Source organism: Thermobia domestica, chromosome 2, assembly GCF_964235325.1.
Source record: "Thermobia domestica chromosome 2, izTheDome1.hap1.1, whole genome shotgun sequence".
In the NCBI taxonomy this organism is placed as follows: domain Eukaryota; kingdom Metazoa; phylum Arthropoda; class Insecta; order Zygentoma; family Lepismatidae; genus Thermobia; species Thermobia domestica.
Window position 1 is genome coordinate 93,232,505 of NC_137455.1, and position 26,017 is coordinate 93,258,521.

General features: G+C 36.7%; 1 protein-coding gene across 1 annotated transcript; it reads right to left on the reverse strand.

Moving 5' to 3' along the window:
- Positions 1-13,320: 13,320 nt before the first annotated feature.
- LOC145679107 (uncharacterized) lies at positions 13,321-18,507 on the reverse strand. The gene is made up of 2 exons (XM_081749701.1): positions 14,754-18,507; positions 13,321-14,549 (listed from the first exon to the last, which is right to left on the reverse strand). Exons 1-2 carry the CDS (start codon positions 18,505-18,507, stop codon positions 13,321-13,323), a joined length of 4,983 nt encoding a protein of 1,660 aa, XP_081605827.1.
- Between the last annotated feature and the right edge of the window lie 7,510 nt (positions 18,508-26,017).

Genomic DNA, 26,017 nt, shown 5'->3' on the forward strand with positions numbered 1-26,017 from the left:
CATAATCGTGGGTCGCTACACTGAAATATTTCCTTTTATTTAATTTTAAAATTAAATAGGGAGTTAAGTATGATCGTATTTCTATGGGTTAAGTGAATACTCCAATAGTTTCTGCAAAAAAAAAAAAAAAAAAAAAAAAGATTAGTTAAATACCCTACCACTAAGCTACTGTGTCCCCGCCCACTGAATTGTCTATTAAGGTATATACAGTAGTTTTCTGAATTTTTTTCTTATAGGAAAGACCCAAAAGTACAAATCCATAAAGATCTCTATTTTCACGTCATAAAATATATAATTCCTTATATCTTATTTACTATCTTAGATATTGACAGCGAATTTTCATTCTTTTGCACAGCTCGATGAACCCTTGGAATTGCCTGAAGAAAACCTAGGACTGAACTAATCTTTCGATCGAAATTGTACTGAGGTACTGATTTAACCCATAGAAGTACCATCTTATTTAATTTTGTTGCGACCAATAATTGTTTCCGAAATTTCAAGCTTTTATTTCACAGTGTTTCTCCAGATGTTAGATGTACTAGCTGGAAGTTTTGGGTAAATACATATTTCAAATACTGTTTACAAATGTCAGATTATATTTTCAAAAGCTTTTAAAATTTAATTTTGGTAGACTCCATGATGTTCTAACACCCCATGAAGATATCTAATTACTTTAAGATGAAATTGCTACTGGTGTTTATTAACTTTCCATGACCGATTTCGGAAATTTTAGCATCTAACACGAAAACCCCTTAACTGTGTTGGTCCTCCCTTTATTTGACAACATCTTGATAGCAGTTAGTCATATTTTAATTCAATTTCCGAATTGTAGCGTCAAGTATGCAAGCCCCACATACCTATAGTTTATTCCCCCCCCCCCTAAAAAAATCAGTTCTTTACATTTTAGAGACATGTATTTCCATATATCTAAAATGCAGAAATTAGGTACCGCATTGGAACCCCATTGGAGTACTCACTTACTTTTGCATAGCAAGGTAAAAACGCCAGTGGTTCTCACTTTAAGTTTGAAAACATACTATTTTGTCTCTTCTCTGAGCATCGTGAATCTGTCGGAGCTGTACCATAGTTGGAAAGACTCACTGATCCTTCCTATAGTGACCATGTAGTCAGAATTCAAAAAGGAGTAGCCCTTGAAGTAAAAACAATATTTTAAAATCCTTGCACCAGTAGTCGTCACCTTAAAATCAAAATGTTCCAGTAGTAGTCAGGATTTTCTACCAGTGTTCATCACTCAAATAACTTGACAATTTATTCAAAAACGCACTGTGTATCAGTTTAGGGTTGAGAATACAATATAAAGTAGTAAGCTTAATAACTTTGCATCACTTTTAGCACTCAAGAAAGAAAATAAAAACGTTTTTACATACTTTTTAAAGCAATTTCAGAAAGAAAAATGTTAACTGAATTCAAAAGTTAACTGTATATCACTTCCACGTTAAGAGTACAATATTAAATACTATGTTTAATAACTATACGTCACTTTAAACTCTCGAGAATGAACATAAACAATTGTACATACATTTTAAAAACAATCTGAGAAACAAAATAAGTTAACTGAATTCAAAATTTAATTATACATCACCTTAAGCTTAAGAATACACTATAAAATGCTGAGATTAATAAAAAATGAAATCTTTAAGTTTAACGTCCCACGGTTATGCCGGTTAGGATAAGGAGACGGTGATAATGAGAAATGAGTGAAATGGTGGAATGAACAAAGTGGGAGGAAACGGGAGAACCCCGAGAAAACCCACGAGCAAGGTGTTTGTCCACCACAAAGTCCACACGGCGCGAGTTGGGATCGAACCAGGGACCCCAAGCACCGGAGGTGAACGCTCTACCACTGAGCCACCGCCCCCCCTGAGATTAATAACAATGCATTACTGAAGAATGAAAACAAAAATGTTTTAGCTACCTATATTGTATTTACATGTTATTTCTCATTAACATTATTTTTTTTGATAACTCATGATCAAGTCTAGGGATGCGCAAGAGAAAAGATTTGAGGTTGTCTCCTCTCGAAAAGGTGCCGCGAAAGTTGTCTCGTCTCGAAAACTGGATCCGTTTCTATTGGAAAAGCTCTATCTTGTCTCGAATTTCGTAACAAAAATTGTCTCGTCTTGTCTCGTGCGCATCCCTAATCAGGTCCATAGCCAAAAACTTCATTTCGGAGGGTGCTCGATAGGGCTTTGGGATATCCGAATTTAGATATAGATAATCGATGTCGACAAACTATCGAAACTTGTTCGAAATATCGAAAAATACAGCAATATCGAAATATAAACAATATCAAAAATCGAAAATATAGAAATATGAAAGAGATCAAAAATATGGATATATCGAACAAAAATGGATTATGATCTTGGAATACGATTTGGTGGAATAATGAGGGAGAAAAATAATCATTGATTAAATATTAAATTGAAAAGAAATAAGAGCCTGACGCTCAAATACTTATCTATCCGGCACCCATCTTGATCCCCATAAAATATCATGAAGTGCTTCATTGATTCTAAACCCAATAATAGTAATTTAACAATAAACACAATATATAATTTACTACGCACCTTGAAATGTAGAAATTAATGATTGTAATCCCCAGCTTTCCAATAGACCTTTGATTTCTCCAAATGAAGATTCGGATATCTTGTTTCTTCTCAAGCAATAATGGGTTACAATAATCAGTTGCAGTCCAAAGCCAAGTCACTAAGTTAAGCATAAAAATAAAAGAATTCATTAGTTAGATGCATACAAAATCCTACGCATGTAAATCCGAATCTACTTGCATTAAATTGTAAATTTAAACAAACTAAATTATACTACAGTTATAGTGACATCAAACATACATTAAATAAGGTATACAGGGTGTCTCAAAAGTCCCCTGACATAGGGTAACTCTGTTATTATCAGAGTTACAACAGAATGTAGGAGAGAAAAGCATATCCAATTATGATGTTTTCAATCTAAAGTGAAGGAATTTTTAAAATCGGATGACCCGTTTGCGCTGTACACTCTCTATGCGCCCAATGTGAAATGAAAATGCAACGTTGCCATTTACCTGGACCCACAACAGAAGTGAGTGAAGTTACTGTCTTTTACGCTAACATGTCGATGGCCAGCCCCCGTTTCAAACAGTAACTTCATTCACTTATGTCGTGGGTCCAGGTAAATGACAACGTTGCATTTTCATTTAAAATTTGGTGCATAAAGAGTATACAGCACATTCATCTTGTCCGATTTTTTAAAAAAGTGTTCACTTTAGATTGAAAACGTCATATTTCGAGATGTTTTTCCTCTTACATTTTGTCGTAACTCTGATAATAACAGAGTTATCCTATGTCAGGGAACGTTTGAGACATCCTGTATACATCATAAGAGGTTCCTTTCTTAATTCTACACGGATGTGGTTTCATTGAATGTGAGGTGGGTGATACACATTAGGCCTTTTGGGAGTACGTCACACGGACGACCGTAATTTTGTGTTCAAAATTTTTATGAACTGGTGGGATATGTGATACATATGGCCACGGGCTAGAATTTTCTCAGTATGTCAAATAGGCAATCAGATTTCATGCAGCTTAATTTGGTGAAAAGCTATTGCCAATTGAACGTTACATTTACCTCTTTCTTGCAGATGTTGAACCATGCCGTTAGCACGTGAGGAATGGATCGAAATAATCAAACTGTGGGGCGGGAGGAGTATATGTGCAGTGGTTGCCGATTGCAGAGTCATCCACAATGTGACTCTGTGTCACATGTTTCAGTGTCACAGTAATTAACTAAATTTGAGAAGACGGGCACATTCGTGAACATACATCGTAGCGGTTCAAACTCGCGGGACCTTGTTCCTTCCCCATTTTGAACCGGTACATGAAAATGCCATTTACTCCATGTTTGCCTGCGCCGATTTTGAAAATTCCTTCACTAATCGATTTCTCCCGTTGAGTACTACAAGAACCAGTTAAAATCTCGCGGGCCCTTTATTCTTCCCCATTTTGAACCGGTACATGAAAGTGCGATTTTTTTTCATGCTTGCCTGCGCCGATTTTGAAAATTCCTTCACTAGTCGATTTCTCTCGTCGAGTACTACAAGAATCAGTTAAAATCTCGCGGTCCTTTTTTCTTCCCATTTTGAACCGGTACATGAAAATGCAATTTTCTTCATGCTTGCCTGCGCCGATTTTGAACATTCCTTCACTAATCGATTTCTCTCGACGAGTACTACAAGAATCAGTTAAAATCTCGCGGGCCCTTTTTTCTTCCCATTTTGAACCGGTACCTGAAAATGCGATTTTCTTCATGTTTGCCTGTGCCGATTTTGAAAATTCTTTCAGTAATCTATTTCTGTCGTCGAGTACTACAAGAATCAGTTAAAATCTCGCGGGCCCTTTTTTCTTCCCCATTTTGAACCGGTACATGAAAGTGGGATTTTTTTTTCATGCTTGCCTGCGCCGATTTTGAACATTCCTTCACTAATCGATTTCTCTCGTCGAGTACTACAAGAATCAGTTAAAATCTCGCGGTCCTTTTTTCTTCTCATTTTGAACCGGTACCTGAAAATGCGATTTTCTTCATGTTTGCCTGTGCCGATTTTGAAAATTCTTTCAGTAATCTATTTCTGTCGTCGAGTACTACAAGAATCAGTTAAAATCTCGCGGGCCCTTTTTTCTTCCCCAAGCCAATATTTTTTGTATATTTTGAATGTATTCAAGTATGGAACAAAAGTATTATATAATTCCCTTAGTAGGCTTCTCAACTTAATATGTTTCAACTTAAATTTTATTTATTTTAATTATTTATTTTCTTGTGACTCAATATTTAATTGCAATCGTTCATTGGGGAGAAGGGTGGCCATTCTCAAATATATAAATATAGTATTCTTAAAATTTATGTGTTCTCGTACTATTAGTTTCTTCCACTAGACCTGGAAATTGCAAAATTAATACCTGGAAAACCTGCAAAATTCAGGGAAATTGAGTTCCATATTTATGTATGAACACTGCTATTTACAATTTTTTTTTTTTCGAATAGGGAGAACTGTACGAAAGGGTGGTTTGAGAATAGTATAACAGTAGGTTTCTGGGAGTGTTGTTCGAAATGAAATCTTTAAGTTTTACGTCCCACTATTATGCTGGCTAGGCTCAAGATGACGGGGTGTTGTTCGGTGGGGGTCAATGTTGCCAATTTTGGGTAAAGTCGCTAAATAAGGGGAATTCGACCTCAACGATAGCGCAGGGTGACCATAAAATTTTCAGTTAAAAACGGGACAGGTTCTTGCAACACTAGACTTTTAGATCTACCTTTGTTCTTATCAGTGCCTTGATATCAGAGTTCCCCCTCTCTCTCTTCGTTACAGAGCGGGTACTTATGAAAAAGGAAAGACACGTTGAAGTTTGTTTAACACACAACCAACTGCTAAAACCTCTACTGCCTTTCGAGCAGTACTGCGAACTATAGAGTATGTTTAATATAGGGATTTTCAGTTCAATTTTTGCCGCTTTGTTATTATTAATACTTTTAAAAGGAGTAAAGGTACTGGGTTTGTTATTTACTTCTTTCATTTACATAAAACGGGACGAATACTACTTTTTTCCATCTACTGACGGGACGGCCGCGACACGCCCCTAAAACGGGACTGTCCCGGTCAAAACGGGACGTATGGTCGCCCTACGATAACGACAAAAAAAATTCCGATTGAAGACTTTTTTGGGTGATTTTTAAATAACGATTTACCTACTTACACATTTAGCGACTTTTTGCTGCAAACAAAATGTTCATCTGTAGAGAAGCATTATTAGTTCAAAACAGTTTTTACGTTCTTTTTTTCTGTTTGTTTGTTTTAATCAGCGCAAGTGATGAAGAGTTTGGAAATACAGCGTACTCACTACTCCACAATCCTGCATTGTTATGTTACCCTTGCCCTCTAACGAAGAATAACTACAAACTTGATGTCCTTTAGTTCGCAGAGTTTCCGTTGAGAGACACACGTAATACATCATTACCGATAGCAACAAGATTAGCTATAGATGCGTGAAAAAAGGCGAAGAAGGTGTTTGTTATATTTGTCCTCTGGGGTCTTTTAATTATTCTGCACTTTTTCTTTTACAAAAAATTGCTTAACGTAAGTACTGTAGTGTTAATTATTTCGGAACTATTTTGACCACAACATGAACAAAAGTACCCGAAACAACCTGAAATGATCCCTGAATTAAAGGATTGGTTGCGCCCTGTTTACAAAGATGTGAATAGAACCAGCGGCGCAAATCTGTCTTCAACATTGGGGGGGGGGGAGGGTTAGACCGTTACCATACTTTTTTTGGCGATGTCCAAAATACTTATGAAGTTGAAAAACAATGTTGTGGAGGATCAGAGTTGTCTTTAGCGTTAGGAGGCTGCAGATTTGAGGCTTATTCTGGGGGACATCTCACGTTCCTTTGTAGCAATCGGACAAAAATCATCAAATTTCTCCCAAAAAACACATTTCAAATCGGATTATTTGGGAGAAGTCCCCCTCAGTTCCAAGATTGGAGGGGACATGTATCCGTCATCCCCCCCCCCGGGATTTGCGCCAGTGAGTAGAACATATTGTTTAGTTTACATCTACAACTTTTACAATGCTTATAGACAATGAATTTCTCGATTATTTCTTATAGCGACTTTTCACCCAAAATTGGAGTCGTCACCTCTCGTTTCGCAAACTTATTGCCAACATTTTAGAAACTGGTTGCGGGGAGAGCTACAATGGATGATTCAAGTTATTTCGTCGCTTCCGCTGTGAACCTAAGTACAAGATTCCAAAAGTCACATTTTTTTGGTTCCAAACAATATGTCTGCTGGGTGAAAGCATAGACTGGAATGTGTTGCCTTTCCTACCTTATCTTTAATCCCATAGTAGCTCCTTTCCCAAAGTTAAAAAAATGCAATTCTTCCTTTCTTAATAGTACTTATGACCCAAAGTATTACGTAAGCATTGTATGTTACTTATGTAGCTCACAGAGCCGCAGCTATGGGCAAGCAAGCAAAGCACGTGTCCCGGGCGCGTGGTTGGAGGGGCGCCTAAAAGAGAGGTTATATATTAGTACTTTTCCTGGCGGTATTTAATACTTTTCATCAGAGTGCGAAATCATGAAATCAAAGTGAGAGGAAAAAATGAAATGAAATCTTTGAGTTTTACGTCCCACGGTTATGCCGGTTAGGCTAAAGGAGACGGTGATTATGAGAAATGAATGAAATGGTGGAATGAAGTAAGTGGGAGGAAATGGGAGAACCCCGAGAAAACCCACGCACACGGTGTTTGTCCACCACAAGGTTCACTTGGCGGGGCTAGGATCGAATCCGTGACCCCAAGCACCAGAGGTGAACGCTCTACCACTGAGCCACCGCGGCCCTAAAAGTGAGAGGAGACTGGAGGAGTAAAGAGAGAGAGAGAGAGAGACAGAGAGAGAGAGAGAGAGAGAGAGAGAGAGAAGAAAACGCTCGCACTTTTACACTTCAAAGTAAATTAAGTCATTTATTTTTTCTGTCAACCTCCTCCCCCTCCCCTAAGTTCTACTGTCAAAGTAAATAGCTAAAAACACTCCCAGGCCAGAAGCGCATCTACGTTGGAAATTTGATCGAGATCGGTCGGTCGGTGCAAGAGATTAAGAAAAAATGAAATGAAACCTTTGAGTTTTACGTCCCACAGTTATGCCGGTTAGGCTAAGGGAGACGCTGATGATGAGCAATGAATTAAATGGTGGAATGAAGTAAGTGGGAGGAAATGGGAGAACCCCGAGAAAACCCACGCACACGGTGTTTGTACACCACAAGGTTCACTTGGCGGGGCTAGGATCGAATCCGGGACCCCAAGCACCAGAGGTGAACGCTCTACCACTGAGCCACCGCGGCCCCCGGCCGGGAATCGAACCCGGGTGTCCCACGCCAAAGGCGTGTTCATTAACCACTTAGCCACGAGGGAGCTCATCTGTGAGGCAGTGTAAACCCCCCAAAAAAGAAAGAAAATAAACGCACACTGGATGTTTGCGCAACTGAGGATCAAAACATTCTCAATGGAGTATGAGAAATAGTAAACGTCAATCAATGTGTGCTTTTGCTTATTCATTACTTCGTTAATACTTAATTCCTTCTAGAAATAGTGAAACAATACTATGAAGAAACACTAATTAAACTAATAACAATTACGTTGTATTTCTTACCATACCGTTTTTACCACCCATAGAATTTCAATCTAGCACTATACTGCATTAGTCACGCCGTAACGAAAGCTGAAATTCAAAGACATGGCACTCGTTAACTGTTGAAGCTGTGTTGTAGCTACCTGTATATCACGCGGCCTGCGTTGGTACTCCTCAACATAAATACGTCACAGCCCAAAGCCAGGAAACATCACAAACAGAAGACAGGGGCACAAGCAGTGCCTGACACTTCACGAACTCAAACCCACCAAGACTCAACTCAACATGACCTTCAATTACGTTCTAGAAACCAAACCAGTGCTAAGGCACAAACTCACCAACTTCCTATATGAAAACACAAGAAAAAATCTAACGTTTTGGTTCCAAAGTGATGACATAACAATAATACTAAAAAGGTTTTAATTTTCAGTAACCCAAACATTAATTAACTAGGGAACATAACAAAGCAAAAATAAATAAATAAAAATAAATTAAATTAAAAAATAAAAACCTGACAAGTAAGCTCTCCCTGACTACTTTTTTTTAAATTTCAGTGAGGCTGTAAAATATGTCAATATCTTCGTTATATATATATATATATATATATATATATATATATATATATATATATATATATATATATATATATATATATATTTCATTGTAAACAAGTTCTTTAAACAAAAGAAAGCTCTGAGAGCGCTTACCTCTGACGCGGTAGGTCCCTGTGATGTACAATCATGGGGCGTTAAACTAAAAGAAAAAAAATCTTGCAAATATCCTAGTAAAAATGAGTTTTCTAAACTACACTAGTGGCCCCGCGTAGCGTATTCGCTAACGCTCTCGCCTTCGGTGCGAACGGTCCCGGGTTCGATCCCGGTGGGGGAACTCGGTCGAAAAAGTATCAAAAGATTTTAAGTCCAGCCATCCTGAATGAGGTTTCCTTGGCTTTTCCTCATTCACAGCAGGCAAATGCCGGAGTGGTACCTAACATATAGGTCCCAGGCCGTTTTCTTCCTTCCCAAATCCAAAAATGAAAATGAAATCTTTGAGTTTTACGTCCCACGGTTATGCCGGTTAGGCTAAAGGAGACGGTGATGATGAGTAATGTATGAAATGGTGGAATGAAGAAAGTGGGAGGAAACGGGAGAACCCCGATAAAACCCACGCACACGGTGTTTGTCCACCACAAAGTTCACTTGGCGGGAGCTGGGATCGAACCCGGGACCCCAAGCACCAGAGGTGAACGCTCTACCACTGAGCCACCGCGGCCCCATTTTTCCCCAATCCATTCTTCCCTTCCTTTCCCCGGATAGTGTGATCACCGAGGGAAGTCATCCCTCATATGCGACGGGCTAACAAGGCCATTGATGCCGAAAGCCCAGAAATCTAAATCCTAAATCTTCACTACACAAGGGAATTTTCGCGCTGAAAACGGTTTATTAGCAATTATGTTAAGCAGCCCTGTAGTAAATCTGCACCAAGTAATAAATCGTCACATATAAAACGGAATGAATAAACACATAACATTCATTTTGCTACCTTGAAATGTAAAATGTTTCAAAACATTAATATTCAAAGATTTCTCAAAATTCAGATTCACCCATTCCATTGTCCTCAATCATTAACGAGTTTTACAATAGTAAGAATTGTATTCATAAACTACATTACTTACTTAGTACTATATTAAAGCAAGTTACACTAAAAGAATATATAATTAATGGAATATTTAACTAAAGTAATAGTTAACTAGTGTACTTACCCAAGCATTTGTTTGCTTCCTCTCTTCTTTTCCGTTTGTAAACAACCTCGTTTCGCAAGCAAAAGACGGTAGTTCAATGACGTCAGCCATGGCGAAAGAAAGAGGTGTCTATAGGCGGCCTGGATCTCACACACAGATGGACGTATTTAACATATAGCTGAAGTATTTAACATACGTATACGTATGTAAAATACGGAAGATTGTTAGATGTCAGACATCCTGCAGCGACATGATGTAATATCTAAGCGGGTAAAAGGCAGTACCTCTGTAGTATATGAATAAAGTACGCTCCGTACAGATTTCCTTAGTAAACATAACGAATCCTTGTATTTGTACAATATACCGCTGTCCGGATAATTGATTTTTCTCAGTGTATCCTAAGTAGGAAGTGGTTTACATATTTCCCTTAAAATTATTATCCCGCCTCGAAGATGGGTATTCCATCTAGTTAGTTACGTGTTATAATAATTGCTAATTGAATCACTGATTGGAAAAAGGGAATAAGTGCATCAGACCTAAGTTTTCAAAAACGCTAAAAAACCTTCCCGAGGCGTTGTTTGTATTTGTTGCAAAAAGTGTATAATTGATTACTTGTAGCAAAACAACTAACAAACACTAAGACAAGAAGAAGAATCTTGTATTGCAGCACTGCAATTGGTTAGATAAGCTTAAAAATGGAAAAAATATTCCCTTTTTCCAATCAATTAGAGTTGAACGAAATTGTAATTGTGTGTAGGGCATGTAATGTGCAGTTTATGATAGAAAGCTATGAAAATATACATGCTGAATACAATGTTGTATGTTAATCTTGGATATATGTATCCGAACTATCAAGCATGCTAGGCTTCTAACACTGTTATTGTCACCGTTCGTTTTTTTTTTTTTTTTTTTTTTTTTTTGTAAAGCATATGTTATTCGTACAGTAAGAAAAGTAATACAATAGAAAGCTGAAAAAATACGTAGCAAAATACGTTGTCAAAATAGAATGACTTTACATAGGGTCCTATCCGTCTGCATCTTCGTCTTCTACAGTTTCTTGGTCAGTGGTTTTCCATGAACAAATCATCCTATAAAACTTTTTGTATTGGTCATGTATGCATTTGATGATTTGTGAAGAATCGTTTGTCTTTTTCTGATTGGCCAATCGTATGCCTTTGACGTTGGCAGTGGAACGTTTGTGACATTACTTTTGAGTAATCGAAAACTATCAGTTCTTAGTTCATTGATAAACTTATGAGCTTGCACATAACCTAGAGATTCTGCTTTATAAACAGTGTCTTTATTTACGTACTTGGAATTTCACTGTTTTGTCCACAATGCTACCTGAAGATTTCTTGTAAAACGGTTACCACCAAAGTTTAAAATCTAAGATTTCTTCATTGACAACTTCGTAAACCTGAAATGAAGTATCAGTATTTCTTGCATTCGTAATCATGTGGTTATACTGTGCTGGTAACTAAATGCGATTGTGTCGTTTGATTATAACAAAATTTCGGTCACATGGTAAAACCTGTGACCTCTGACAGGCAAATATTGCTGTACAGTGGTAAAGCGTTATGACACGATCAGACTGAAAAGCATTAATGTCATTGTATGATTGCAGTTTTGGTATTGTATGATCACCACTTGTATCACTGAAAACACGTAAATCTGTAACTAATTGGGGCAAATATTTCTCTATAGATTGTGCAATGCGAAGACAAGGCGAAGTATCGTAACGTCAGCAGAGAGCTCTAATAGTTGTCTACATACACACAGTCTCACAGTTGTGGTGGTATCCTATAGTGACTGGAAGAAGGAAATAAGAAACGTAGTTATTCCATTTTTCTAATCAGCGAGATATTTTGTCTTCTACATTGGTCATATAGAGTTGCCCAAACATTCCTATTTTCTACTCAACGATGTAACTATCTCAAAGGAACACATCTGCTATCTCAGGTTAAAATCGCAAAAAATTGTACTTATTCCCTTTTTCCAATCAGTGGTTCAATTCTTGTATTAATAACGGAAATTTCTAAAAGAATAATTTATTATTAATATAATAAATTCCAACTTTATTATTCCCCATGAAGGGATCCCAGACATCCTGGCTTAGTCGGGATAACCTTGGATCTAGATTTAAAATTTTCAAAACACCAAATATCCCGATTTTTCTCTAAAACATAAAACAAAACATCGCTTTCTTTTAGTCAGCGATATTCAGCTAATAGCAATAACATACTCCTCTCTGTCGTTCACTTTCGGTGAGTGTTGCCCTATTGGTTAATTAATTCTCGTATTTCAGCAAAAGTAACTAAATAACTCCGACTATGCTATAAATTTTCGTAGGGGATCCTAGACTTTAGTGTAAATTTTCATATGGTATCCCGGTTTCAGACTTTAGAACTTTTTATATATATATATATATATAACCCTCAAAAAGCAGAAAGGTGCTAAGCGCCATTCTCCTTGATTTCCAACTAAGTACATATCCTGACTTCCCATTTCATGTTTAATGTTGTGCAGAAAGGAGACTAGTGGCAGAAGATAATATGAAAGGTCTGCAGTGAAAACTGAATTCTAGAAAAAAGAAAGAATCAGAATTAGTGTTTCATTCGTTTTTATTCATGTTCGGAGAAATTTGTATTTTGGCCCTTAGCACCCTTCTGTTTTGGGGGGGGGATTAGACTCTTATCAAACGTCTATGTTCATCCGTCCGTCCATCGACAGGCGTCATAGCAAAAATGTTAGGAGATATCGATAAGTGGTTGTTTGCAATGGATTAAGCGTTCCAGGGATAGAAGCCATCTTCTTTGGTAATTTTCTACTCAAACCGGAAGTGGTAGAATTAAATAGTTTTGGTTCCAATGTTGATCGCCATAGAACCAAAAAAGGTCATAGATAGCGTCAAGTGGTTTCTTGTGATCGATTCAGTGTCATAAGAGAACCTATCAGCACCCGTAACATTCTATCAAAACTGGAAGTGCTTCATATTTAGGAGTACTTCAGATATCAATATTCATTTACGCGTAGAGTATACCTGGTATATATATATATATATATATATATATATTGTTTTGTCTTTTGATGAATAAATGTTCACAAAACAACTTAATTGTAATAAATGAATAAATGTTTATTTGCACTAACTACACAACAACTGAAACACTTACAACTTACTGTTATATTGTCTTTTTTTACGAATTCCGGAGGACCGTCTTGTATGGATCTCTTGGTGCTCAACTTGCTGACACTCACACACACATACATACTGTTTTTTTAAAAACAAAAGAGAAACGTTATGCAAATATAATGACAATGATACAAACTCACAATAAAAGTCTCTACATTCTCCCCTCTCTTGATTGAACCAAGTCAATCAACTTACACACAATCCACATGATCATTTTTTGGTAAAGGTACAATTTTAGTAATCGGTCTTTTAACAGTCCCTGTCTTACACTTTACACTCACTACTCTCACTAGTCCATCTTTTCCCGGAAACACTTGTTGAATGACACCTAATTTCCATGACAATGGAGGAGTATTGTCTTCTTTGATTAGAACCACATCTCCAATAGAAATATTAGTTTGTTTTGTTGTCCATTTTCTTCTCTGCTGTAGTTCATGTAGATAATCCTGAGACCATCTTTTCCAAAAATGCTGCTTCATCTTCTGAAGGTGATTCCATCTTGATAATCGGTTGGTCGGAATGTCCACTAGATCTGGTTCAGGAATGCTCATCAAAGGCTCACCAATAAGGAAATGTCCTGGCGACAAAAATGAAGGATCATCGGGATTATTGGATAGAACGGTGATTGGTCTTGAATTCAAACAGGCTTCTATTTGTGTTATAACTGTGTTGAGTTCTTCAAACGTCAAAATTGTGCAACCTACTATTCTTCTTAAATGAAACTTAAATGACTTTACTGCACTTTCCCAAATGCCTGCAAAATGACTTGCTCTGGGTGGAATGAAATGCCATGTAAATCCTTCTTGCACTGCAACATCTTGAATTGAGTTTTGAAATTGTTGTGAACTGAGTAGTTGTTGAAGCTCCTTAAGTTCTCGCTGAGCTCCAATGAAATTGGTTCCGTTGTCACTATAGATGTTCGAAAATTTACCTCTTCTTGATACAAATCTTCGAAGAGCTGCTAAAAATGCTTGGCTACTCAAATCACTCACTAACTCCATATGAATCGCTTTGGTTGCTAAGCACACGAATATTGCAACATACGCCTTTGTCACTTTACGAGATCTAGTTCCTTGCTTAATCATTAGGGGACCGGCGTGAATAAAAGCTCGAGCTGGCTGTACTCGTGCTGATGGTAATTGACCCATGAGTTGTTCTGAGGCTGACGCTTTCAATTTAAAACAAACTAGACACTGATGAATGATAGATCGAACGACTTGTTTAGCTCGTGGGATCCAATATTTTTGCCTCAATGATGAAATCAATAACTGCGGTCCAGCATGTAACAATCTTCTATGTTCCGCTTCAATTATCAATTTGGTGAGATGCTCTTTAGGTGGTAAGATGATCTGATGTCGGCTATCATACGGTAAGTCGGAGTTTTTTAGTCGTCCTCCCACTCGTAGCAACTGTTCATTATCTATAAATGGATACAAAGATTTAAGTTCACTTTGGGATGAAACTTGGCCTGATGAAGCTAAGTCCTTGAATTCTTGCGAATAACTAACCTGCTGGATTAGCTTAATGCATTGTTGTAAAGTATCACTAATTTCAGTAGTGGAAATAGTTCCTACTTTCTTCTCGTTGTGATTTTTACAATTGTAAATAAAACGACGGCACTCACAAATAACTCGCAATAGTTTCCACAATGATGAAAATTTTTCCAGAAAGCTTATGTCACCTTCATAACTGACTAAAGATATGCTCGTTACTTTCCTTTCTTCTGGAACATCTTCGTCTACCACTTCTGATTGTTCGGGCCATGCAGATGATTCAAGCCATGCGGGTCCATGCCACCAAATATCTGCTTCCTTCAACTGTTTCGGATCCATTCCCCGTGTAATAATGTCGGCTGGATTGTCCATTGACGACACATGATGCCACTGGTTGACTGATGTGATCTCCTGTATCTCTGCAACCCTGTTTGCCACGAACTCCTTCCATCTGGCAGCTGGAGATGATATCCATGCAAGCACTATTTTTGAATCGGTCCAGAAGTAAGTACTATTCACTGAAATGTTTAATATCGGAATTATTTTCCGATACAGCCTGCTCAACAGTACTGCCGCACAAAGTTCAAGTCTTGGTAACGTTACCTTTTTAATAGGAGCTATTCTCGATTTAGAACCCAAAAGTTTAACAGTAGTTTTGCCTGAAATGTCCACAGTTTTAATATAAATGCAACAGCCGTACGCAAGTTGACTGCTGTCAGCAAACCCATGTATCTCGACATGAACATAATTCTTCAATACTACACATCTATCAATTTGTATTTCGTTAACACTTGGAAGATGATGACACAGGTCTAACCATTGCTGATAGAGCTCTGATGGTATTTGATCATCCCAATTGATCTTATGGATCCACATTTGTTGTAAGAAAATCTTGAATGGAGTAACTACAGGGCTTATAAGTCCTAAAGGATCAAATATTTTTGCTATGGTCGAAGTCACTTGACGTTTGGTTGGTATGTTGGTCGTGAGACATTCTTTAACTGACTTGTTGGTGATGAGAAGCTTATCTGATGCAGGATTCCACGATAAACCCAATGTTGAAACACCTGACTCGGACTCAAATTCAAACGGTAAGTGAATTTCCCTATGTTCTTCTGGAACTGCTTCCAACAATACTGGCTCGTTCGAACACCATTTTCTTAAAGTAAACCCACCGCTTTGCAATAATTGAATAAGTTCTTTCTGAAGCTTTAACGCCTGTTCGACATTATGGCATCCTGAGCTTACATCATCCATATAAAAATCACGTTCCAATACTGCTGCTGCTCGAGGATATTTACTTCTTTCTTCTTCCGCTAACTTTCGAAGACATGCCGTCGCCAAATATGGGGATGATGTTTCACCGTATGTGACCCGCTGCAACTCATAAATCTTGACTGGTTCCACTGATGAATATCTCCACAGAATTCTTTGAAGTCCAATGTCATCTTCATGAACTTTAATCATTCGATACATTGACTGAATATCCGCCGTAAAAGCAATAGGAAAGGTTCGAAATCTCGTGACAATTGAATGTAAATCTTGCTGGATTGTTGGTCCTGTCATAAGTATGTCGTTTAATGAAACCCCCGTTGAAGTCTTTGCAGAAGCGTCGAAAACCACTCTTAGCTTTGTTGTGGTACTGGATGGTTTCAATACTGCATGATGTGGCAGATAACATTTCATACCATTATCTTCATGTTCTTCTTTCACTGGTTTCATATGATCTAATTCTTCATATTCCCTCATAAAGTTATAGTACTGCTCGTTAATTTCTGGACACTGCTGCAACCGTCTTTCTAGCTGGTAAAATCTACGAAGAGCTAAATTATATGATTCTCCTACTGGTTTATGGTTTGGCTTAATTGGCAGACGTACAACGAATTGGCCACTGCTATCTCTGGTAGTGTTTTCCTCAAAGTGTCGTTCACATTGCTTTTCTTCTTGAGTCATAAATGTTGAATGTATCGTTTCGAGCTCCCAAAATGTCTGTAACTGTCTATCAAGGTTACTTTCTTGCACAAAAAATGACACTTGTGGTATACTAGAATCTCTTGTTGTAGGAACTTTACCCGCCAAAATGTACCCAAATTCAGTCTCTTGTACCACTGGATAATTCCCAGGTCTAGTTAGTTTATGCGATCGCAAAATGTCCAAAAACACTTCCGCGCCTAACAAAATGTCAATAGTATCTGGTTGGTGAAAATTAGGATCTGCATACACTATGTCTGTCGGCAAGTTCCAATCAGTATGATCTATTGGCCTACTTGGAATGTTATCTGTTATTTTGAGCAAAACTAAACAGTTTACATCAATTGTAAATTCACGAATTCTTGATTCTATATGTACATCTACACAATGCTTTGTTTCACTAATCACACTATTAATACCTTGAATTGGAACTCGGTGTTTATTTTTAGGTAGACGCAACCTTTGAACTAAATCTTCAGTTACAAAATTACTTTGACTGGCAGAATCTAATAATACTCTACATGGATGTAATTTACCATTTGCATCTCGTACATTTACTATAGCAGTAGATAACATAACAGTAACATTTGGTTTTCCCTTGAAAATGCAATAAGAACCTTGTGTCATATTTTCCCTATTCGTATTAGAATGACTCGAAAAATTTCTTGATTGTGAATTAGCAACACTGGTTTTCTCATCTGATTTTGACATTACGTCATAATGCAGCAAAGTATTATGCCTTTTGGAGCATCGTTTACAGCCACCTGATCTGCACGTCTTTACCTTACATTCTTTTTTGAGACAGTTGAAACACAATAAATTATCTCGAACATAGTCTTGTCTTTCTTTTGCTTCAGCGTTTAAAAATGCAGGACATTTAAACAACTGATGTATTAGATTTTGTTTACAAAAGTTACAGAAAGAGTGAGTTGTTGTCACGTATGATTTGGTTGTTTTTTCTTTTTGTTTTGGTTCAGCACTCTGTCTATTTTTATCGCCCCTTGACCTTGACACTACTTCCTGCGATGGTGTATTTTTTATAGTTTCAAATGCTTGACACCTACGTTCCAAGAAAGCAAAGAGCTCTGATAAGGGGGGGAAAGAATGATCTGTGATTTGTAACTCCCACGCACGCCTAGTGTTACTGTCTAATTGTGAAACGAAATGTTGAACTAACAAAACCTCTTCTAGTGGTGTCTGCAAATCTAAAGCTCGTAATGCATTCAAGTTACTAGTAGCTGTATTAATAAATTCTCTTAATTCTGATGTAGTTTCCTTTGTGATACATTTAATATGTAACAAATTACGGACATGAGTAGCTGCAATCAAACGCTTATTTTCATACCTGTCTTTCAATAATTGCCATGCAATTTTATAATTAGCTTCTGTAACTTGCAGATTCGCTATTAAATCATACGCCTCCCCTCTCAATGCACTTCTAAGGTAATGGAACTTTTGCAACACTGACACGTTATCGTTATTATGAATCATAACTTTAAAATTGTCTGAAAATGAAAGCCAATTTTCGTATCGTCCTTCAAATGATGGCAATTCAACACGAGGCAATTTTAATTGATCATTTGACACCTGATTCTCATTTTTCGAGGAATTGTTTGAATGAGATTCCTGGCTACGCTGAATAATAAAATCCTCTAGTTGCGCTAATACATCATAGTAACTGGTTTCAAATTCCTCTCTATATGCATCGTCCTCTACTTGTTCGTAATTTATTTCTAACTGTGATTGCACTTCATCGAACTTTTTATACAACTCAATCATTGCAGTCTTACGTACTTTCACCTGACTAATTGTAGTTGTTGAATTAATATTACTTACGTAGTTTTGAATTCTTGTCAGTTGACTTTTGCACACACCACGTTGTTTCACTAACTTGCTTCTTTCTGAGTCCTCCATCTTGAAAAATGTTGTAAGTCCACACTAACTAATAAACACAAGTCCACACTGATGAACGTGTTCTCACTTATGTCTATTCACATAAGTTCCAGAAGAATTAATAAACGTCACTGCACACACGAATAAAACTAAACAGAGAGCAATGTAACAATTGTTCACATACACATTCACAGTTTGTATCACACGCTAGATATATATATATATATATATATATATATATATATATATATATATATATATATATATATATATATATATATAGCTATATGGCAACAATTTCTAAGTTTTAAACAACAAAAGATGTCACCAAAATTTTGTGATTTTTACGAAATTGAATTTAAAACATTAAAGAAAAGAGGAAAGATACTCACATCTTTTTTCATAAGCAACTTAGCCTGACTCGAGAAACTCAAAAGAAACTATGTGACAAATTTAATCAAAACCTAATAATTTTTACAAGTTTTCCTGGATTTTTTACACTTTCTGATTTCTTTAGAGATTTATTTCATGATTGGAATACAATGTCATATGCAATTTATCCAATTTTCATCTCTTTCAACGGATCTGTTCATTACGGAAATGTTTGCATAGTTTCTACATGTGGCTGTAATATATAGGAATTGTTAAGCACTCTATTCAAAGTGGATAGAATATAACCCCGTTTTTATTACTTAATTCAATATTATTACGTGTTGAGACGGGAAGCTATAACATTAGTAACTTACATTTAGTTATTGCAAGAAAACAAGTAGTAAAGCCATGTGTACAGCACGTAAAGGAATTTGGTTTGTATGACGTGATATTTTTCTCAATTAATATAGAAACCGGAAGTACTAGTAGTTTTCTACAATTTTGTTTTCAGAAGAGAGATTAGAATGGAGCCGAAATGTATTCTTAGTACACTTAATTGATTGTAGAAAACCATTTATCGCTCGCTATTACTAATTTTACTCTATAGCAATCAACATTAAAACCGGAAGTAAATTCTTTCTTTAGCGTCCGTTTTCAGTAGAGAGAGCTTGGTGTGGAAATGGAATATATTCTAGAGACACTTAATTGATTACAGTAAACTGCTTATAGTTATTAAATATTGTTTTTACTCTATAGTAATCGACGTTAAACAGGAAGTAAATGATTTCTGTCATTTCTTGTTTCAGTAGAGAGATTAAAGTTAAAGTGAATTATATTTTTAGAATGATTAATTGAAAGTGGAAAACCGCTTCTCGCTATTTGTTACCGTTCTTACTCTATAGGATTAACGCTGAAACCGAAAAGAATGACTTCTGCTACTTCCAGTTTCAGATCACAGACTACAATTGAAATTAATATTTTTGGGATGATTAATTGATTATAGAAAACTGTTATTTTTACTCTACAGCGTGGTCAGAACGTCCCTTTATACTTGCAGTTATTTGTTCAAAACGTCAGTATGTGCACCTCCATTACCCTTGCACAACTTGACATGCTTCTATGTCCTCCTACTCATCCGCTTTAGTAGCTTCGGCGTTACAAGCCAGAAGGCTTCAGCACAATTGCCTGCAGAACATCATTGTCCATGTACCGCTTTTTTCTGACGTGTAATTTGATGATACGTTATACAGGTCCGAACTTCGAGGCGGACGATGATAAGAGGCTGGTGAATTTAGAGACCTATCCTATCCACCGGCCAGAGAAAAGTGCCAGCGTTCATGAACAGCAAGTGGAAGTGGAAGGAAGCCCTGCTCCATGGTGGTAAACAACGTGTTACTGAACCTATACACCACCTGCGGCATATTTTCGTCGTTGTGCTTTCGTTCATGGACCCACACATTTGCCACTAAAAGCTTCTCCAACGTGAAGTCATTGGTATTTGCCATTGTAGTTTACGAAACACGCAAAGGCCTATAGATTTCCAAACTATCCATTGGCTGTAGTTCATCTATTACTACTGGTTACAATAGAGAAAAAAGACCAAACGTAGAGCCTGTTCCTCGAACCTGAATCCATATCAAAAGACATTACTCACTATCTCTTACTACTTTCTAGTCTATGGGGATAATTGAGAGGCCCTCTGCAATAACAAGGTAAGTGAAAATGGAGGTTTTGAGTTAGAAAGCTTATAAACTTAAAGTGCAACATATAAGATACAGATGAATTGAGTTTTTCTCACAACAGACGCTTCGTATACACACTAGAATTGACAGAAAAGGAAAGTAAGTCCACACTCCTTCTTTATCTATATTGTAGAAGGAATCAAGGTAACTCGACTTCAATTGTTATTGCAGAGGGCCCTTCAATGGTTATAACTGGGAATGATATGAAATTTCTAATACTTTCGGTCTTAGTAGAAAAACAAGATTAGAAATGGAATCTACTGTATACTTTTATTTCAGAAACCCGCTCCTCGCTATCTATTTCCGATTGCTCTACGACGATGGAAATGGTTAGTTTCTATCACTTCCGGGTTATTAGAGGGTTAATGACGAAGATATAACCTATTATTGGGGTGCTAAATCAATTCCAAAAAGCGTTTTTTGCTATCTTTTCCTATTCTTGCTCTATAGAGATGACTACTGAAACCGGAATTATAACAAACTTCTACCATTACCGGTTTTAGTATAAAAGTGCAGATGCAGATGGTACCTTTTCTTCAGACGCTGATTCGATTCCAAAATAACAGCTTGTTGCCATTACCGTATTTGCCTTATGGGGATTGAAACCGGAAACAGTTCCTTGCTACCATTTCCGCTTTTAGTAGAGGGTTAAAGAAGGATATGGAGCCTATTTTTGGGAAGTTGAATCGATTCCAGAAAAGTGCTTCTCGATAAATTTTACCTTCATACTATACGAGATCAATATTGAAATAGGAAGTATTAGTAAATTTTAACACATGTCGGTTTTAACAGACTGCTAAGGATTGTAGCCGTCACTTCACATTGCCGGGTCACAACTGTGGTTACCACCAAGGCAACACGAAACGGTTCCAAACAGATTAAAATTATTATTTTGGCCTGGTTATCACTAAGTACGCTGCCAAATCCCCTGGTCGTTGTAAGTTGCAATGTAGACGTGAATCAAGATGGCCTGCATAAAATACTGATGATAATTAAATCTGCTTGGAATGGCAGTGAACAGATGATCAATGTAACATGTAAGAAAAACCAGCAAGATGATGAACGGGAACGAAGTGCATTTTACTATAACACAGCTTAATACAACCTGTCTCCAGCAGGCTTTACAATTACTTATATGCCACAGACATGAAGTCCTAGAAAAAAGCAATACGCTACATGCACACTAAACAGGGCTTTATTGGCACCATGTATTTTAATATTGCAGGATTGCCTCAAATATGTACTTTCATCGTGACCACTGCAAGTATCTTACGAACATGCGTTAGCGACTATCCACTATACAACACAGCCTCATACGCTTCATAACTATAGCTCAGATATATTATCACCTGCCAAAAACTGCTACCTATTTTCAACTGCTTATCACTCATCTGGAATACCCACTGGTAAGGAGTTAGAAGAGATTTCTCTTTTATAATTTCTGACGGGTTCTAGTACACTAACAGTATTGAAATTTTGGAAAGAATGTTAAAGAGATAAAGCATACATTTATAAAGTATACACTCTGGTCAGAAAAGTATTAATCATTTGTGTAATAGTTTCAGATTAAAAATGGATGAAGTTACATGGAAAATTGTTGCATATCACTTAATTTTATTATACTATATTAGGAATAACTAAAAACACTTTTCAAATAATTAATATGTAAAATTAAGATAGGTTTTCTTATGACACTGAATCGCTCACAAGAAACCACTTGACGCTATCTATTACCATTTTTGTTCTATGAAAATCAATATTGAAACCATAAATACTTAATTTCTATTCATTTCCGGTTTGAGTAGAGGATTACCAAAGAAGATGGTGTATATCCGTGGAACGCGGAATTCATTGCAAACAACCGCTTATCGATACCTTCTAACACTTTTGCTTTGATACCTGTCCACGGACGGACGGATGAACATAGACGTTTTATAAGAGTCTAATACTTATACAGGGTCTTTCAAAACAACACTGACAACATTTGGGAGGTGATTCCTGACACCAAGATAAGGCCGACCTGGGTGCACAAATGCTTCCTTTCGGAGTTATAGGCTGCAACGACATCTTGTATTTTCAGTGTAATTTTAATTCCGGGCAATGTATGATTTTAAAATATGCACTAACCTCTTTCAAGAAGAAGAAGAAAATACGAAAAAGGAAAGAGAATCAAAATTGATTCTAATATGATGATTTTGTCTTTAGGTTGTCATAACAATGTTTTGTAAATAAACGATATAATAATTCAGGAACCATTATATAAAAGTATGTACGCATAATTATAAAAGTGTGCATTTATTTCAATAATTGTGTGCCACAATAAAAAGCGAAGAAAACTAAATGCAATATCAATTGTTTTAAGTGATTTTAGTAATATAATCTAGTTACAATTATGACTGAGGACCTGTATATAACGAGTTACGTTATAAGGCCGCCGAAAACATGAAAAAATTAAGTTAAAAGTCCATAGCTCCAAAACTATAGGATATATCGTAGTCAGGTCAAGACTTCACTTAAGAACGAGTATGTGCCCTATCGAAAAATACATGTTTCAGGGTCCTGCGGGAGTTTTGTATCAATTTTTATAGAGGTAGTTGGTGAGAACTTCAAATTATATGCCCGTAGTCAAAAACGCTCTACAAAAATTGTTGCGTGAGTACCTTAGGATTCCGAAACATAGATTTTTTGTTCTTAAGTGAAGTCTTGACCCGACTACGATCGATCCCATAGTTTTGGAGCTATGAACCTTTGAAGTCCATTTTTTCATGTTTACGGCAGCCTATAACTCCCAAAGGAAGCATTTGTGCACCCAGGTTGGTCTATACTTTTTGTCTTATCTCGGTGTCAGGAATCACCTCCCGAACGTTGACGGTGTTCTTTTGAAACATCCTATATATATATATATGAACACTGGCGCAAATCCCGGGGGATGAAGGCGACATGTGTCCTCCAAACTTGGAACTGCGGGACTGTCCCCCCAGTAATCCGATTTGAAATGTGTTTTTTCGGGAGAAATGTGGTGATTTGTGTCCCATTATCATAGAAGAAAGTGAGATGAAATTGATATCCCCTCAAACTAAGCCTTAAATCTGCCCGTCTCCCAATATTGAAGACAACTTTGTTCCCATGGCCCTCCACAGCACTGTTTTTCAACTTAACAAATATTTTGAACATAGCTTAAAAAAGAAAAAAACATTATGGGAATGTTTTTACCCGTCCCCCCACCCCCGCAATGTTGAAGACAGATTTGCGCCGCTGTACATGAAAGTTTTAAAGTCTGAAACTTGGACATCATATGAAAATTTACACTTAAGTCTAGGATACCCTACGAAAATTTATAGCATAGTCGGAGTTATGTAGTTACTTTTGCTGAAATGCGAGAATTAATTAACCAATAGGGCAACACTTACCAAAAGTGAATGACAGAGAGGACTATGTTATTTCTGTTACCTGAGTATCGCTGACTAACAAAAGCAATATTTTGTTTTATGTTTTGGAGAAAAATCGGAATATTTGGTGTTTTGAACAATTTTGAAGTGACAGATGTTCAAGATCCGAGGTTATCCCGACTAAGCCGGGATATCATGGATCCCTTCATGGAGTATAATAAAGTTGGAAATCATTATATTAAGAATCAATTATTCTTATAGAATTTTCGGTTATTAATACAAGGATTAGCAATTATTATTACGTCTAATGAACTAGATGTAATACCCCATCTTCAAGGAGGGATAATAATTTTAAGGGAAATATGTGAACCACTTCCTACGTAGGATACCGTTTCAATGAAAGTGTATCAATAAAAGTCCATAATATGACCCTCTTCCCGCGCCTTCTATGTCTTCTGTGTTGCCTTCTCCACAGTCTTTGTTGCAAGTAAACAAAGTAAAACAATGAATGAAATAAAAAATAACGAAGAATCGATGTTACCAACCGTTTTGATTTCCAGGCCAGCTAACATGCACGGTAAGAATAAGGTTTATGAATTTTTCAAAATGAAATAAATAAAGATGAGCAACGCCAAAGGCGTTCCCATCCCCTGATTAAAAATATAATAAATGAGTAAAATGAATAACAAAGAGCAACACTTTCGATGCTGCCTCTCTTAATTCCCAGAAAACACTTTCGACATTGCCGCTCCTATCAAGAATAAAAAATAAGTGAAATAAATAACGATAAATAACGCCTTTGACGTTATTTTTTGTTAATTTCCGGGCAAAACCTTTAGTGTTGTCGCCTCTGATGATTAGTAGGCCAGCTGATACGTCTCTTTTTGCCTAAACTTGGACTTATATGTCATTAAGAGTATAACCAATCATCTCAGTGACCCCAGAAACTATGTATTCGACACTGATATCGGCCTTATTTTATTATTTTCACCCATGGTCTCTCCTTATTGCCATACATACGTGTCTTGATCAAAATTTGTTCTTAAGTGTCAACGGGGGTGTCACCAATAATCTCAGTGACGTCAAACATTGTGGATTCGACACTAATATTGGTCGTTTTTCGCCTATTTTCAAACACGTCCGCTTCCCAATCCCCTAGGGAAGTTATGGTTGTTTCACCCCCGTAGTATTTTACTTCATATTGTAAGCCATATTTGTGTGTCAAGTTTGTTCGAAATTGCTCCAGGTGTTCCAGACTTACGGTGTAACATACGAATGTCTTTTATATACATACACACATACATACATACATACACACACACACACACACACACACATATATATATATATATATATATATATATATATATATATATATGTGTGTGTGTGTGTGTGTGTCCTTCTTGCCCTTTTAAAGCTGAAATTTTTAAAACACTGAGATGGATCGATTTATTTCTAATAAGGAGTTTATATACCAAGTTTTATCTTCCTAATTTGACGGGCTCGTGTTATATTCAAGTTTTGGCATAAAACATGATCCCCATCACTTACTTATGCATTTTGATCAATTTAATATAATACGATTCTTGGTACGGCTAAGACTGATAGTCATGTCAAGTTTCATTTTAATTTGTTCAGTAATTATTGTGTGATGCTACCAAATAGAAACTTACTTTCACTTTTATATAATACATTACAACTTTAAAATGCCCATGAAACCTCCAATTGCACATTTGCATTAAAGTATCTTTGCGATACGAGACACAAGACAAAAACACACCTCTTCCAATAAAGAAACATACACTTTTCGACACGAGTCATCACTTTTGTAACAAACTTTCGAGGCTCAAATCTTATCTTATATGCAACTTTATCCTAAAGCCTCTCAATGTTTGCCAGCAACTTGTCCAATCATGGGAGAGAATTACAATATAATCTTACATTTAACAGTTTCTGTACATCAAAATAGCTTACTGGTAGTGTTGGACTGTATTTCAAAGCATTCTGCATGTAAAATGGCTCACAATA

Excerpts from the sequence above, each read along its gene's own strand:
- LOC145679107 (XM_081749701.1), bottom strand. The coding sequence starts at position 18,507 with ATGGAGGACTCAGAAAGAAGCAAGTTAGTGAAACAACGTGGTGTGTGC. Across the intron at positions 14,550-14,753 it reads GAAACTATTGCGAGTTATTT|ATAATGAACAGTTGCTACGA; the intron begins GTGAGTGCCGTC and ends ATCCATTTATAG.